Source organism: Aulonocara sp. 'chitande type north' Nkhata Bay, linkage group LG9, assembly GCF_057382095.1.
Source record: "Aulonocara sp. 'chitande type north' Nkhata Bay isolate Kocher_YH1m ecotype deep benthic linkage group LG9, A_spYH_male_GT1.1, whole genome shotgun sequence".
Taxonomy (NCBI): domain Eukaryota; kingdom Metazoa; phylum Chordata; class Actinopteri; order Cichliformes; family Cichlidae; genus Aulonocara; species Aulonocara sp. 'chitande type north' Nkhata Bay.
In genome coordinates this window covers 9,859,001-9,874,153 of record NC_141352.1, presented here as the reverse complement: position 1 = coordinate 9,874,153, position 15,153 = coordinate 9,859,001, and the positions used below count along the sequence as shown (strand labels likewise).

Sequence of the window (15,153 nt, the reverse complement as noted above, 5' to 3'; positions counted from 1 at the left end):
CTGATGGTGGAGCCTGGCTGTGGCCTGCTGGCTGATGGTGGAGCCTGGCTGTGGCCTACTGGCTGATGGTGGAGCCTGGCTGTGGCCTGCTGGCTGATGGTGGAGCCTGGCTGTGGCCTGCTGAGCCTGACTGTGGCCTGCCGGCTGATGGTGGAGCCTGGCTGTGGCCTGCTGGCTGATGGTGGAGCCTGGCTGGGTCTGCTGGCTGTGGCCTGCTGGCTGATGGTGGAGCCTGGCTGGGTCTGCTGGTGTTAAAGGGGAGTTTTTCCTTTCCACTGCTCATAGAAGTCAACTGGTAGTTGTGGTTTTCTCTGTTCTCTCTGTAGGGTCTTTACCTTACAGCAGGGGTGGGAGAACTCCAGCGAGCAGGGGTGGGAGAACTCCAGCGAGCAGGGGTGGGAGAACTCCAGCTTTGAATTTTTTTTTAGAGTTGATATTTTGGCTATGGTGTCTTGTTATGAAATCTACAAGAGTCAAAGTGTTTTTAGCAGGTGCTTCACAGCTAAGTTTGACTGGGAAACTCAAAGCTCAATAGTCTGTATCAACAGAAATTCACTGCAGCCTGTGTAATATTTCATGCATCATAATTTATTCCAGTCCATCTTGCAAATACATATTTGCGTTGTAATGTCATGCACAGACACACACAACTATTAGATCCTTAAGATCAAACCTGTGTCATTCTTTTGGTCCACTGCAGTGTAGTAGTCAAAAAAAAGAAGTGAAGTGGCCACAAATGGCCAGGATAGAGCCCAGAGGGTTAATGCGTAAAATGTATAAAATATTATTGATTACAGGGTAATACATTAATGTTAATAGCAAGTTACAAGTATAAACAATGCTGTTACATTTACACTTAAAATTTTTACTATGAGTATGGACATAAAAAAGTGAACAACATTTTATAATAAGCTTAATTGGAATTCTGTACACTGAAAAACAAACAACACATAAAAACACAAACAAACAGCCAGTGCCTTCATCTGTCCATGAAATGTCAAACATCACATTGACCCGTAGTCCCTGCTCGTCAGCACATTTAAAAAGAGCTCCATGTCCTCTGCAAACTGAAAAACAAAGAGGAAGAAGTCCCTCTACACAAAAACACTGCAGATGACAGGCCAGGAAAACACCTATTGATCTGTTTGAATGCCTCCTCATCATGTGAGCCTTGAAGTTTTTTTTAAAAAGACTAAGATCACAGTGAGGGAATTTCATTTTCATGGACTTTCCACAAGCCACAGTTTCATTCAGCACAGAGGGAGCACATGAATGTTCTACTGAAGATTCAGAAAATGGTTTAGATGCTGGAGACAAGACATCGAGAGGGAGATGGGGCTCCACGGAGAGTTCAGTGGGGAGCAGTCCTGAATGCTGACATGACAATAATTGCCTTGCCATATCCCCACGCTGTATGACTGTCATGTTACAGACAGGGCAGTGAAAGTGCACCGGCATATCATTTTGTCTGTAAGAGAGAGAAAAACAACATGTAATTTAAATGTAGTTGTATAGAATGCAATCAGTTTATCTAACAATCAGATTGTACATATTAACAAAAACATCCAAGCCATCCTCAATAATGAAAGCAAAATGGTGTGGATCACAAGAGCTGTCAGGAAATGTGGTGAACAGGAAAAAAAAAATTAATGAAAACACGCTTTTTTCTCTCACTGATGAATGACCTGAACTGTACAATGTGAAAAGCAACTTTAAAGTCAACAAAGAGACTGCAGAAGTGCTGAAAAGAAGTGCATATTTATAACTTTAACTATGAGGTATATTTAATACCAACATACCTTTGAAAGGCAAAGCATTTTTACTGTGTCCATTTATATGCTCCTTGATCTTTGCCCTGACAGCAGGGCTGAGAGTGGGGCACAGAGGGCAGTGAAAGAGTCTTCTGCAACATGTTGTGCATTCCTGCAATTCTGGCTTGGAGGCAGAGAATAGAGAATATTAGTATTTATAAATGTATACATCTCTTTGTGACGATCTTTACAATGTTGATGCAGGTGGAATGAGAGACATAAATAAAGTGCAATATGCAGTAAACGGAACAACGTGCATTGATGTTACAGATCGTGAAAAGCAGTGAAGTGAATTTGTTCATAACAAGCAAAAATCAAATACGTTTGAAACTGACCACTAAATGCTAACCAGAGGTGTCAAAAGTGCACATTCCTTACTAAAGTTTAGATACCTCGGGGTAGTGATGGCCCGCTTGAAGCTGACGCTCCGGTGCGTGTGTCAAAAAAATCAACACACTGCTTCAGAAGCTCTGTGTCGAAGCTTGATTCGTTTGGCCAGAGTCACGTGATCAGCGACGTCCGAAACTTCATTTAGAACCTAACTGCTTCGGTATCTGATTCAATGGTTTATAAGGAAGTGAGTCATTCGCGGGATTTGTGGTGTTGTGATGGTGACAGATAGCGAACCACTGATCATTCCACTGAGAGATTTGAAGCCAGCGAGGAGGAGAGGAGGTTCTGTTGTGTGGGAGAATTTTGAGTTGATTTTGGTCAGTTGGGTGGGTTTTCCAGCTTTGTGTTCTTGTTGTTTGCTTTTGTTTTGTGCGTGTTTATTTTATCTTATAATGGGAAAACGGTGGCACGGTGGTTAGCACTGTTGCTGCACAGCAAGAAGGTCCTGAGTTCAATTCCAACATCAGGCCAGGGTCTTTCTGTGTGGAGTTTGCATGTTCTCTCCGTGTTTGCGTGGGTTCCCTCCGGGTACTCCGGCTTCCTCCCACCGTCCAAAGACATGCAGCTCGTGGGGATAGGTTAATTGGATAATCCAAATTGCCACTAGGTGTGAATGGTTGTCTGTCCCTGTGTGTTGGCCCTGCGATAGACTGGCGACCTGTCCAGGGTGTACCCCGCCTCTCGCCCTATGACAGCTGGGATAGGCTCCAGCGCCCCCCGCGACCCTGAAAAGGATAAGTGGAAGCGAAAGGATGGATGGGAAAAAACTTAATGTAAAAAAAAATCTGCTTTCATAATATAAATATAATTAAGTAACTTTAGAAAAACTTCCACTTGATTCTTTACATTTAATGTTGTAAAAATATATATTTTATTGTTTAACTAATCTTAAAATGTTAGTCGGCCAAATGTGCAGCAATTTAATCTATTTATTCTCTTTAGCTGAGTTTGTGGGGCCCAGGTAGACTGTATAACTGCATCTCTACCAGTTTCTCTGCACTCCAGCCTCTTCTGTTCCACGTGAAGGGATTTTCCTTAATGCAGGAGAAATTATCTCCACGAAAAGGAACAGTTTCGACCATCGCACAGTGGAACAAATTCTCTTCTTAAATAAAAATGAAAAAGGGTTACCTTAAATGCATCATGCTTTTAATTTGCAAGTTCATAAGCATTTTCCCTTTCACAATCAGTTCTACCCCCAGGTCAAAAATATGTATAGGAAAATTTCCCCAATATAATATTATTTATAAATACACCCATCTAGCTCTTGCACAAGTGCATGGAGGCAGGACCTCACAGCAGAAGCATACTCCAGAATGTGTTGTACATTATTATATGTATATTATATGTAATGTGGTATTTTTCAATTATTGTATTTACCAACATCAAGAAGTCACAAGCAAAGAAAGACCACACCATGGTGCATATTTAAACAAGGAGAGTTTACTGGTCGAAATTATTTATTAAACAAATAAACCACATTTTTTTAACCCCCCAAAAATACACGTTCAAAGCAACACAACAGTGGCCCAATATCAGACAGAATTCCACTCTGTAGAGTGAGTGGGCAATCATAATGAAGCAGTTGGTTTTATTTTGTGGATTCAAGCTGCTCTTCATATTTTTGGCCACCAGATGTCACCAGAGAGGACTGTGTTGAAAAGCTCCGAGTAATGAACCGTTTTTCAATACAAGCTTCAGAAAGCTTCATTTGGCCATCACTACCTCGGGGGTCTGACCGTTGTTGTAACGCTAACAAAGTGTAAGCAAACTAGATGATTCCTAGAATTATATCATTATTAACGGCAAATTTATACATGAAAGACTCTGTGCCAACCTTTACGATCCACTTGCAAGGTTAAGGATCCATGCAGGAACGAGACAAGAAATAATAATAAAAAAAGAACATATTTCTGCCGACTTTGGAGGTCACGTGTTTCCGGTTAGTGTGGTCACGTGTTTCCGGTTAGTGTGGAGGTCACCTGTGTCCGGTTACTGCGGAGGTCCCAATATGGCGCTCCCCAGCGGGTGCAACCAGACCCTCCCCCCGGTCGCGCGGAAAGAGCTGCTTTTCATGAAACGGGAGTAAAGTAGTGAACTTAGAGGAGAGAAACGAACTAAAGTATCGATCATAAACCACTATCAACGTCCTGATCGATATCTGCATCGATCTGCCCACCCTTGTCTCCTGGATCGTAGCTGAGATCAGCGTGAACCACGTGGGTCTCTGCTCCCTGATCTGTTTCCTGTGTTTGGAAAGAGTTGCAGCTTCATCGCGGAGTTTCTCTCGGTTTGTGGGCTCATCTAAAGGTAAGCACCGAGCTAACTTTACTGTGAGTTCAGTTCATGTTGAGTTTAGCTCCTGAATGAGGTCTTCTGCTGCTCTCCTCGGTGTCTGTTCACAGTTTATTGTGAACACGTTGAGAGAAGAGTGAGAGAGTGTTTGGAGAAAAACACCAACTAATCATTAGCTCAGCATGCTGGGAGAAGTTGAGCGTTTGCTCGCGTTTTGCTCGATTATTTCTTGCTGTGACTCGGGGGCGTTTTTAGCCCATTTTTGAATCACAGGACCCCCAAAGATTCACAGTACTTTATAAAAAGCATATAGTATTTGGTTGAGACGTAATATTTTAAAAACAAAAGTATAGACCCCCCCCCCAAAAAAAATGGTATGGTCTGTTCCAGCTCGCCTCTCCCCTACTCTGGCTCTGTTGTCCTTTCTGCCAGAGCGATGGTGGCTGAGACGCAGCAGAGCGGAGGTGTGAGTGCCTGCCTTAAACCAGGACATATTAGCTGCATTTAACCTTCAGTTATGTAGGAGTCAGACCGTGTTTCCTTTTTAGCTGAAAAACATTACACCAGGTAACCTGCAGTGTTGAGAGCGTGTTTTCCCATGTTTGCTACTCTACAGTCCGTCCTACTCTGTAGTAAAATCAGCGACATTTGACCGTCCTGTTGCTCCCATTGGAATTTATGTAGCCTATTTAAAATCTACAACTTAAAATTGTTGTTACCACTGTCCTGTTTGAAATGGAACGAGAGAAGCTGGTTATTTTGTCATATGTGCATGTGCCGATATTAAACCCAGCAGCCACATTCAGGTAAAAGTGTAAGATCAAATGATCCGTCAATAAAGGATAATGTTGGATCAGTGTTTCAATATTTATATCTTTTATTAGATGTACATGTGGTTTGGTTATTTGCCTTTTGGTTGAAAGTACACAGTATATAATGATGTACCACGTGATCGCTTGCAAAACAGCTACGTTAGCGTTAGGGCTGTCTGATATAACGATATATATCGGATGACGATTTAAAAACGTCTATCCTTTCATTTTACGCTATCGTTTGTTTCCTGCTGTTGCAAAAAAATAAAAAATAAACCTTAGACTCAAACGTTAGAACAGGCTTTTCCCCGCAGCAGGCTGTGTAATAAATACTCACAAAGAAAACGGCGTCCGTTACAACTTATGTCTAAAAATGTATCGTTTCATGCATCGGTTAAAACATTTCACACAAGTCGAGCTGCCCGAGATTCACAGAATTTACGGAAAATTTTACATTTTTGTGATTTATATCGTTATCGGACGATAGATGTCTTATATCGGGATATGAGATTTTGGTCACATCACACAGCCCTAGTTAGCATAACATTAGCTAAAGGATGAACGCTAACTTTTTTCCACTCGATTAAAGTTAACGTGAGGGTTTCTGGTGGTTAAGGACAAATGCAATCGCATGCCAGGATGCTCTAAACAGACCAAACTTCAGTCAGGAGAACAACTGAGATTATTCATCCACAATACGAGGTTAGTTATTAATATACTGCAACAACATGGGAATAGAGCAGCTGCGAGAGAATTCAACATTAATGAATTAATGTTAAAGAAGTGGAGGAAGCGCAGTTTTTGGCTTTCCTCATATTCCAAAAGTGCTTCGTCTCTTTGCTGTGACTGTCGCCCGCCATAATTTGCAGACGATGTTGTTTGCAGCAGCTGCAATGCCTCCGACCAAAACAGGCGGAGCTTGTTGACACCAACAACATGCGCTATTGCGATAGAGCGATATAGTCAAAATCTCTACCGTTGGCCAAATTTATATCGTCTCTACCGTATACCGTTTATACCGCCCACCCCTACTTATGATTTAATAAAGATATTTACAGACTTTGAAATGACTTAAAGATTTATTAGGGTTTGTTTTGAGTTTTGTTCAAAAGGGAATAACTTCATATAAAAAAAAATCCACATATGCTGGACATCTTAAACAATTTTTTTAATAAAGCAGCACAGCAGAAAAAAATCAGGGCTAACCCTTCACTCTATCATGTGGCTCGGTGCTGTCCCCGTTAAAGAGCCAAGGACCTTCTTTCCACTTCCTCCATTTATAGGTTGGATGCAGTGAGTAACACTGGGGAACAACACACCCTCGTTGTATTTAAAATATGTGGTGGTAAGGCAGAGGTCTAACTGTTGCTATGCTGCTACCAATGAGCCTGAGTGGGACTCCATCTTTGTGTGTCTATGGAAGTTCATATATACAGGGTGCAGCATCCACCGGGTAAAGGTGGTGGTATGCAGGGAGCTCAGTGGCTTTTTTCAAGTTCTTGTTGCAGCTGATGACTTTCTTTTTGTAGCTGCTTCTGGGGTTTCACCTTGAAGCTTCATAGGTATTGTTGTCACTGAGTGTAGTAATGTTTATTTGCTCTGCTTCTTCTTGTCAGGGATAAAATACATATCTATACTTTTGTGTCCCAGCTGAGTAACAGGAGGAGAAGAGTCTGGTGGAGCAGCAGAGGAACAGTTTCAGCCATTTGGACTCAGCTCAGCCACTACAGAGGAAACAATGACTTCAACGCAGGAGGTGAGAAAAATATGACAGTTACACTGTTATTGAAACTGTGCACAGCTGGTTGTTAACAGCAGCTTTATATTTTCCATCCTGGGCTCCTCCATAAATAGAAAATCTACATTCACAAACAAAAACCACAGAAGTTGCAAGAAAATACAAAGATCATATTTTATCAGCACACATTAAAACAATATCATCAGTTGGACTGCCCATTTTTCATGAAGTAAAAGATTTTCTCCCGTGATCAGGGCTGGGCCATATCGCCAAAATTCATATCTCGATATTCTGTAGCTGGATGGCGATATACGATATACATCTCAATATTTGGTGATGGTCAGAGGGGCCGATGGTGCGATATGGCAGCCTCGCTTCTGTCAGTCTGCCCCAGGGCAGCTGTGGCTACAACTGTAGCTGCTTCCACCAGTGTGTGAATGTGAGAGTGAATGAATAGTGGCATTGTAAAGCGCTTTGGGCGCCTTGAAAAGCACTATATAAATCCAATCCATTATTATTATTATTATTATTATTATTATTTATTTTAAGCCATAAAGTAAGAACAAAAAGAGTTCTTAGTAAAAGCTGTGTCCCAGATTTCGCAGAGGCAGTTTTATTAACAGACAGCATAGATGTACATGAAAAAATTACTCAGAAATAAATTATCAGCATTTATTAAATAATAATGCTCAAGGTATAAAATAAAACAATGTTGTTTTTGCGCATAACAAAAAGCAACCGTGCAGTCAAAATGTAAACTAAAAGATGCTGAGCGTAATAACAAAGACAGATTTCGCAGCTGCTCTGTTCCCATGTTCTACTGTGTACCGTGTGACAGCCGTGTCTCTTAACACGTGCCATTTGTGGTCCTTATACACACAATAAGGTAATATTACGTTGAAGCATGGTACGTATTACTCCGCGACGCTTCTGATTACAGTAGCCGTAATGCCTAGACAAACCATGTGAGTGAAGTTGGCCCCTCACTAGGGGTGCAACGATACTCGTATCGATATTGAACCGTTCGGTAGAGTGCTTTCGGTTCGGTACGCATATGTATCGAACAATACACAATTTGTAATTTCTTTTATCAACTTTCCTTCTGACGATGCTGTCTGTGTTGAGCGCTCAGTGGATCTGCGCTCGGCAGTGCAGCCTAGGCGGAGCAGTCGAACGCAGATTCACTGACCGCAGGGCAAGCTAGCAAGACAGAAGTTAAGCTCTCAGCAACATGGACCTCCCCCACCCTCATTCAGATCTGGCGTTTGGAATTATTTTGGTTTTCATGTGAAGCATGACCCTGAAGGTAAGCGAGTCATGGACTAAAGTAAAACAGTATGTTGGATGTGCCACGCAATGCTCAATTACATGGGTGGGAACTAGTGTGTTAGCGCAGTTAGCTCGTTAACGTGTTGGCCGTCCAGCCCCACGCACGGACGATCCGCGGTAGCTCGTTAACGGAGATTTGCCGTGTTGTGGCTTTAACGTCATTTCAGATTAACGCTGACAGCACTAGTAGGAACACAACGAATATGACTGCACATTCACAGCGACATCATCCTAGTGCAAAGACAAGTGGAAGCAGACAAAAACAACAAGCATGCATGCTACAAACTTTACCCGAGTCATTTAGACAGCCGTTAGCACAGGATTCTCCTTATGGGGACCTGATATGTTTAATATGCTGCTGAGAATATAGCCCAGAAGAAGCGCATAGTATAGCTTTTATTTTGGAAAGAGCCATTTCTCTGTAATAAACTCTCTTTTCCAAAGATTTCTCCATTAGATAGATTTATTTTTTTATCCCTTTGTTGTTTCAGCAACATTAAATTTAAAAACTGTACTTTTGAGTTAAAATATATATTTATAATTTTAATAAATGACAAATTAAAAAGGCATGAACATTGTTTTTGTATCGAAAAAATATCGAACCGTGAATTTAGTGTATCGCTACACCCCTACCACTCACCTTCTTCAAATCCAACAAAAGTGGTGTTAATCAACTGTGCTATGTTTGTGCTGCTTCTGTTTTAAAGATATTAATGAAAATGTAAGGGTCAAAATGTCAACCAGCACCCCCACATTAACTAAATCAAACAAAATTGATGTCAAACATTTGTGTTATGTTTGTGTTGCAAATTTTTTTGTTTCTGCTGCTATCATTTTAAAAATATTAATAAAAATTTCTAGAGGTCAGAGGTCAACCAGCCACCCCACATTAATGGAATCAAACAAAACTGGTGTCAATCAATTGTGCTATGTTTGTGCTGGTTTGTGCTGCAAAATATTTTGTTTGTGCTGCTATCATTTTAAAAATGTTAACAAAATAAGGTCTTGATCCGTGCTTAATCATCCAGGTAAGTAAATCCCAAAAGGTTGATTCTGTTCACCTGGACGTAGCGGTTTTAGTGGGAGAAACGTTTCGTCACTCATCCAAGTGACTTCTTCAGTCTCAGCTGACTGCAGGTTTCCCCAATCATATACACTCTCCTTCAAGATGAAAACCAGATTTAAATTTTCTCCTCTTCTTTCCTCATGTACTCTGTATTTCCATTGTTTTGTTTTGTTTTTTCCGTACCTCTCTCACCTGACTTCCCAATGTTATGTTTGTGTATTCTATGTATGGTTGGAAGGGGTGCTCATGATGGTGCCGGATCGTCTGGCAGTCTTTAAAACATTTTTCCTCCGGATAAATAAAGTATTATCAGTTAATCAATCTTTGATTCCACTAATGGAGGGAGTTTCAGTTTGTTCCACGACTGCATTTCACTCACTGCCTCTGTTTGTATCTCTGTCACTGCAGGACCAACATGGAGCGAGAAGTCAGCGCTCTCAGGAGGCCGACAAACCTCACAGAAGAAAGGGGGAGAAGAAATACAGCTGTGACGATTGTGGGAAGGATTTTAATCGGACGTCTGACCTGATACGGCATCAACTCATCCACAGTGGAGTTAAAGCACACTACTGTGACTTGTGTGGAAAGTCTTTTACCCTGGCTGCGAACTTAAAAACACACCAACTCATCCACAGCGGACTTAAACCGTACAGCTGTGACTTGTGTGGAAAATCTTTCACCCAACTTGGACACTTAAAAAGACACCAACTCATCCACAGTGGACTTAAAGCACACAGCTGTGATCAGTGTGGTAAAGCTTTTGCTCGTAGTAGCAGCTTACGAAATCATCTAGTTACCCACTCTGAAAATAATCAAGCGTATAGCTGCGACATTTGTGGAAAAACATTCTGCTCGCTAGTCAAACGAAATATTCACCTGCGCATTCACACTGGACAGGATGTTTACTGGTGCGATCAGTGTGGGAAACTGTTTACAACAGCCACACACTTAAAAAACCACATGTTTATCCACACTGAGGAGAGACCTTATAAATGTGACTGGTGTGAAAAGGCTTTTAAAGAGCCACATTCCCTGAGAAAGCATCAACAGATTCACACCAGAAAAATACTCTACAAGTGCAGTTACTGTGAGGTATGTATTCATATTTTTTCAGTTGCAGTTATTTTGAAGTATTATGTGAATGAAGTTTAATTTCAAAGCTAAACGAGACGTTAAAACTAGCTAACCAGCGAGGAGTTAAAAGCGGCGAAAACAACACCCACAAACTTATCTCACTACAACATAGGGCCGAAAATATGACGTGATTCTAGTGTAATCAAACTCGGGGCTTGAGCTTTATTTCAGGCAATGTTCAGGATTAAAATGTTGAAGGAATTCCCTGACTCTCACTGTCTTTGTGTCTTTGTTTAGAAGCAGAGCGACACAGATGGATCCACTTCTCAACCCTGTCGTCACTGTGGTGGTGGGAAAGAGTTTCTCTGTGACCTTTGTGGAAAAACTTTCAGTCATCAACAAAGCCTAAAAGTACATCAGCGTAGACACACTGGAGACAAAATGAACTTCTGCAAAGAGTGTGGGAGAGGTTTCCCCAAACCAAGTGAATTAAAACGACATGAAGTCATTCACAGTGGGGTTAAAAAGCACGTGTGTGACCAGTGTGGGTCATCCTTCACCACTGCAGGTTACCTTAAAGTACATAAACGAGTCCACACAGGAGAGAAACCATACAACTGTAGACACTGTGACAGAAGTTTCTCATATTCAGGGACTCGTGATTGCCATGAACTTCGACATATTGAAGTGAACTTAATAACAGTGTGACAAGAGCTTTAAGAATCTCAGTTTATAATCCGAACATAAACAATCCCTCACTGTAAATAAACTGTTTCACTGTTACCAATGTGCAAAAACATTCACTTCATTATCTGCTCTGTGCAAACATCAGCGCGATCCTGCAGGACGGACTGCACTGGATCACAGTGAATCTGAAGAGACAGAAAGATCCTCTTCTGGTTTCAGGGTCAGACTTACAAACCAGATCAGGCTCCACAGAGTTCAGATGGAATCTCCTGTAAAGAGTGTCAGCTGATGTCACACTTGGATCTCATGAGGTAGCTCTGATGTTTGGACTTCAATTCAGGAAGAAATAACATTCGAAATGTTGTTGTTGTTTTTTTGTTGTTTTCTTCCCATGACTGAGCTCGTAATGCCTATTAGTCGTATTAAACTAAATTGTTTTAATTTAAATTAATTCAAATTCTATTATTTCTTTTTGGACCCTCAGAAAACACCAAATTCTTTTTACATGTAGATAGATGCTGGATGCCGGTAGAGTTACGTATTCTGAATACTTTGGATTACTTAATATATTTTCATGCCTAATACAACTATATGAATGTACTATTGCTATGTGATTTATTACTATTATTGAAGGCCACTCGCCATACCAATACCAACTAATTTTTAAATCTTAATATAAAATGAGTAACAGTAGGGTGGACATTAGGTATGGCTTTTTGCAGTGATCTTGCATAGAAAACAACTTCTGTATCAATAATATGTTTTCCTTTTGTCTACTTTGTGGCTCTGATTTCTGGACTTGCATCAATAATCCTGAATGTTACATTTGGGAAGCTGCAAGTCTTTTACTTTTTTTATTTTATTTTTTTATTTATTTATTTTTTACGGATTTTGATTCTCCAAAATGTTATCGCTGTTACGTTTAAATGGTTTTCCCATTGGGACACCATATTTAGTAGTAGTTGTTGTTATAGATATTGTTTTACCTTACAGTTAACTGATATTGTATAAATACTTGAACTTAACTATTGTTTTGATCTTCTGGCTGACTGGTGTTTTCACCCGTAATACGGTAGAGGTGGGGGGGGGGATCGATACAGCACAGCATCTTGATATTTTGCGTTGTGATGTTGTCTCAATACAGTGACACCAAACATCGATATTTATTAAAGAAAATAAAATACTCTGGGAATTACTCTGGGAATACAATGAATAAGGGAGCTCATCTTATAAGAGGCCAACTTTCTGCAAACAGTTGCGCTCTGACTTGAAGTGACTGCAATCACTTTGGGAGAGATTGTTGCAGGTTTTAAATAAATGCTGCCTTATTTATAAATGCAGACTAAATGCTACCATGTTTTCATCAGTTTGGTGTTAGGCTTGGTCAGTGAGCACTGCTCGAGGGGACTCGACTCACCGGGTTGGTTAGTCAGTTGCCGTTAATAGACTTACATTAGTTTATGTTTGCTAACTAAAAGCAGAACTCACTGGAATATAAAGACACTAGAACTAGAAATCAGTCTAAGGGGGGGTCACTTTTATGCTGCCTCTGACTTCAATAATACCTTTAAAGTTAACCTGAGGGTATACAGTCTACTTTAACTCTCTATCTTTTAAGCAGTAAGTGGTTCTTCGTTGGGAAAATCTCCCGCTTACAGTGGCTTGCAAAATTATTCGGCCCCTTTGAACTTTTCCACATTTTGTCACATTACAGCCACAAACATGAATCAATTTTATTGAATGTATTAATGTACATTTATAATTCCACGTGAAAGACCAACACAAAGTGGTGCACACGTGAGAAGTGGAACAGAAATCCTACATGATTCCAAACATTTTTTACAAATAAATAACTGCAAAGTGGGCTGTGTGTAATTATTCAGCCCCCTGAGTCAATACTTTGTAGAACCAGCTTTTGCTGCAATTCCAGCTGCCAGTCTTTTAGGGTCTGTCTCTACCAGCTTTGCACATCTAGAGACTGAAATCCTTGCCCATCCTTCTTTGCAAAACAGCTCCAGCTCACTCAGAACCACTTCATAAAGTGGTTGTTCAGGTTTAAGCAGTGGGAGGCGAAAACCTAATATATCCATAAGTGATGGCTTAACATTCTGCATTCAAGTATAAGTTTGTCTAAGTCCGCCATTGTAGAAATTCATTGCACCGAACGAAAAACGTGCACAGTGTGACGTCAAAATAGGCGCACACCTTTGACGCTGCGTTTTCTCAGTTTTCCTCATCCACACGTAAATGCAAAAACTTGAGTTTTCGAAAATATCCACCCTGGCAGGCGTTTTTTAAAATCTCCGTTTTCAGCAAACGAAAACGAGGTTTACGTGTGGACGAAAGGTGTAAACGCATAGAAAAATCTGCGTTTTCAAAAATACCCTGGTACGTGTGGACGTAGCCTTATTCATTATTCAAGGCACAAACGGAAAGTCATGTACGCGTGCAACGTAAAGTTAGGTGAGTGTGCAACGTAAAGGTGAGCGTGCAACGTAAAGTCACGTGGACATGCCGCGTGAGCATTCGAACTGAGTCTAAAGTTTTCGTGTGCGAATTGAAGCGGGTGCTCTCCAATCATCAAAAGTAACAAAGTCATTGAACACATTTATACAGTTACCTTTACATTTACCAATCATATATCACAGATTTACACTTTTTTTTTTTAGTACTATGCAAAAAGGCAAAGACAGAGCGACAGTCTGGGTCAATGGTGGCCGAGGCGACGGCAAGGCTAACAAAGGAACCCTCGAAGCGTTAGGCTAGCTTTGTAACAGAATATAACAGAAAAATATGAAACTCCAGCTGAGTTGTAAGATGAAAAGTGGACACAATTTCGGGCTCCCACATTTTGTCAGAAACTGTACATTAACGAGTTTTTTACTGTTATTCAAATGCAACTGTGGAAATAACAAATAGAAGAAAATTCATTCATTCTTACCTTATACTAATCGTGGTGCAGGCCAGTGCAGTGCATGAACTGATGCCTTCTCCGGTCAATTCCGCTGAGAGTAAATCTAATGTCCCGCTCTACTGTACAAGACAATGGTTACCTGGAGGGATGTACCACTGTGAGAGGGGTGCTGCGGAATAGTCCAAGTGATCGCTGCTTTAATTTCCCGCTCAACTATACATAAATTGCAGGTCGACACGATTTTTCAAAGCTGGTGAACTAGACCAAAGTCATTGATAACAAAAGAACAATAAATCTACTTTCTCCGGTACTTTATACCCGCTCAGTTGCAATGCAATTTAATGCACTACTAGAAATCGATGGCTTTTTGATGGTGTCCGGCGCGGAATGATGGTCAACTATAAATAGACATTTTCTCCACATTGTTGTTGTCACCTGGTCGACTACAAATAGATCAAATATCAATGACAAAAAAACAACGGTAAATCAACATCATTTCAACGTCCCTATAGTAAGACCATGGGTTTACCACAGTATTTCAATGTTGTTACAACAGTGACATTTCAACCCTGACCATAACGACGGATTGGATGAAAAATCAACATCGATTCAATGTCGTCTTGCTATCTGGAATCTTTTGATTGGTCGACATGGTACATTTTTTGACCATTAGGAAAGGGTGGGGTTTTTTGGTGTTGTCTTCGCTCACAGGTGGAAAGTGCTTTATGGCATTTTCCTTATGAAACACAGTTTTTACCGTTTCTTCCCGCAGTAAATATAAACAATGATAGTATTCAGGAAGAAAACCAAATATTTCATATATTTTTAACATAACTCTGGTTTTACGTGGCCGATCAACACAATTTAAAAACTCCATCAACGCTGTCATAGCCTGATACCACAATTTTTCTTAAAAATGCCAGCCAAGTGCCAATTGCTTTACACGTAATAGAGGATTTCTCAAAAGGGTCTGGATTGGTCCTAAACTTAAATAAATGTCAATTATTACCTGTCAAAGAGTGTAATGTTCAGAG

General features: G+C 40.6%; 1 protein-coding gene across 2 annotated transcripts; it reads left to right on the top strand.

Moving 5' to 3' along the window:
- The first annotated feature begins 3,392 nt into the window (after positions 1-3,392).
- LOC147321610 (uncharacterized) lies at positions 3,393-13,648 on the top strand. Of its 2 annotated transcripts, none has more exons than XM_086305726.1 (4): positions 3,393-4,514; positions 6,928-7,067; positions 9,853-10,536; positions 10,819-13,648. In XM_086305726.1, exons 2-4 carry the CDS (start codon positions 7,050-7,052, stop codon positions 11,224-11,226), a joined length of 1,110 nt encoding a protein of 369 aa, XP_086161852.1. In that variant the 5' UTR covers positions 3,393-4,514; positions 6,928-7,049; the 3' UTR covers positions 11,227-13,648. The 2 variants fall into 2 exon arrangements, with proteins under 2 accessions (XP_086161852.1, XP_086161851.1); XM_086305725.1 differs by having other exon boundaries at positions 4,118-4,514; positions 10,816-13,625.
- The last annotated feature ends 1,505 nt before the right edge of the window (positions 13,649-15,153 follow it).

Excerpts from the sequence above, each read along its gene's own strand:
- LOC147321610 (XM_086305725.1), top strand. Across the intron at positions 10,537-10,815 it reads ACAAGTGCAGTTACTGTGAG|AAGCAGAGCGACACAGATGG; the intron begins GTATGTATTCAT and ends GTCTTTGTTTAG.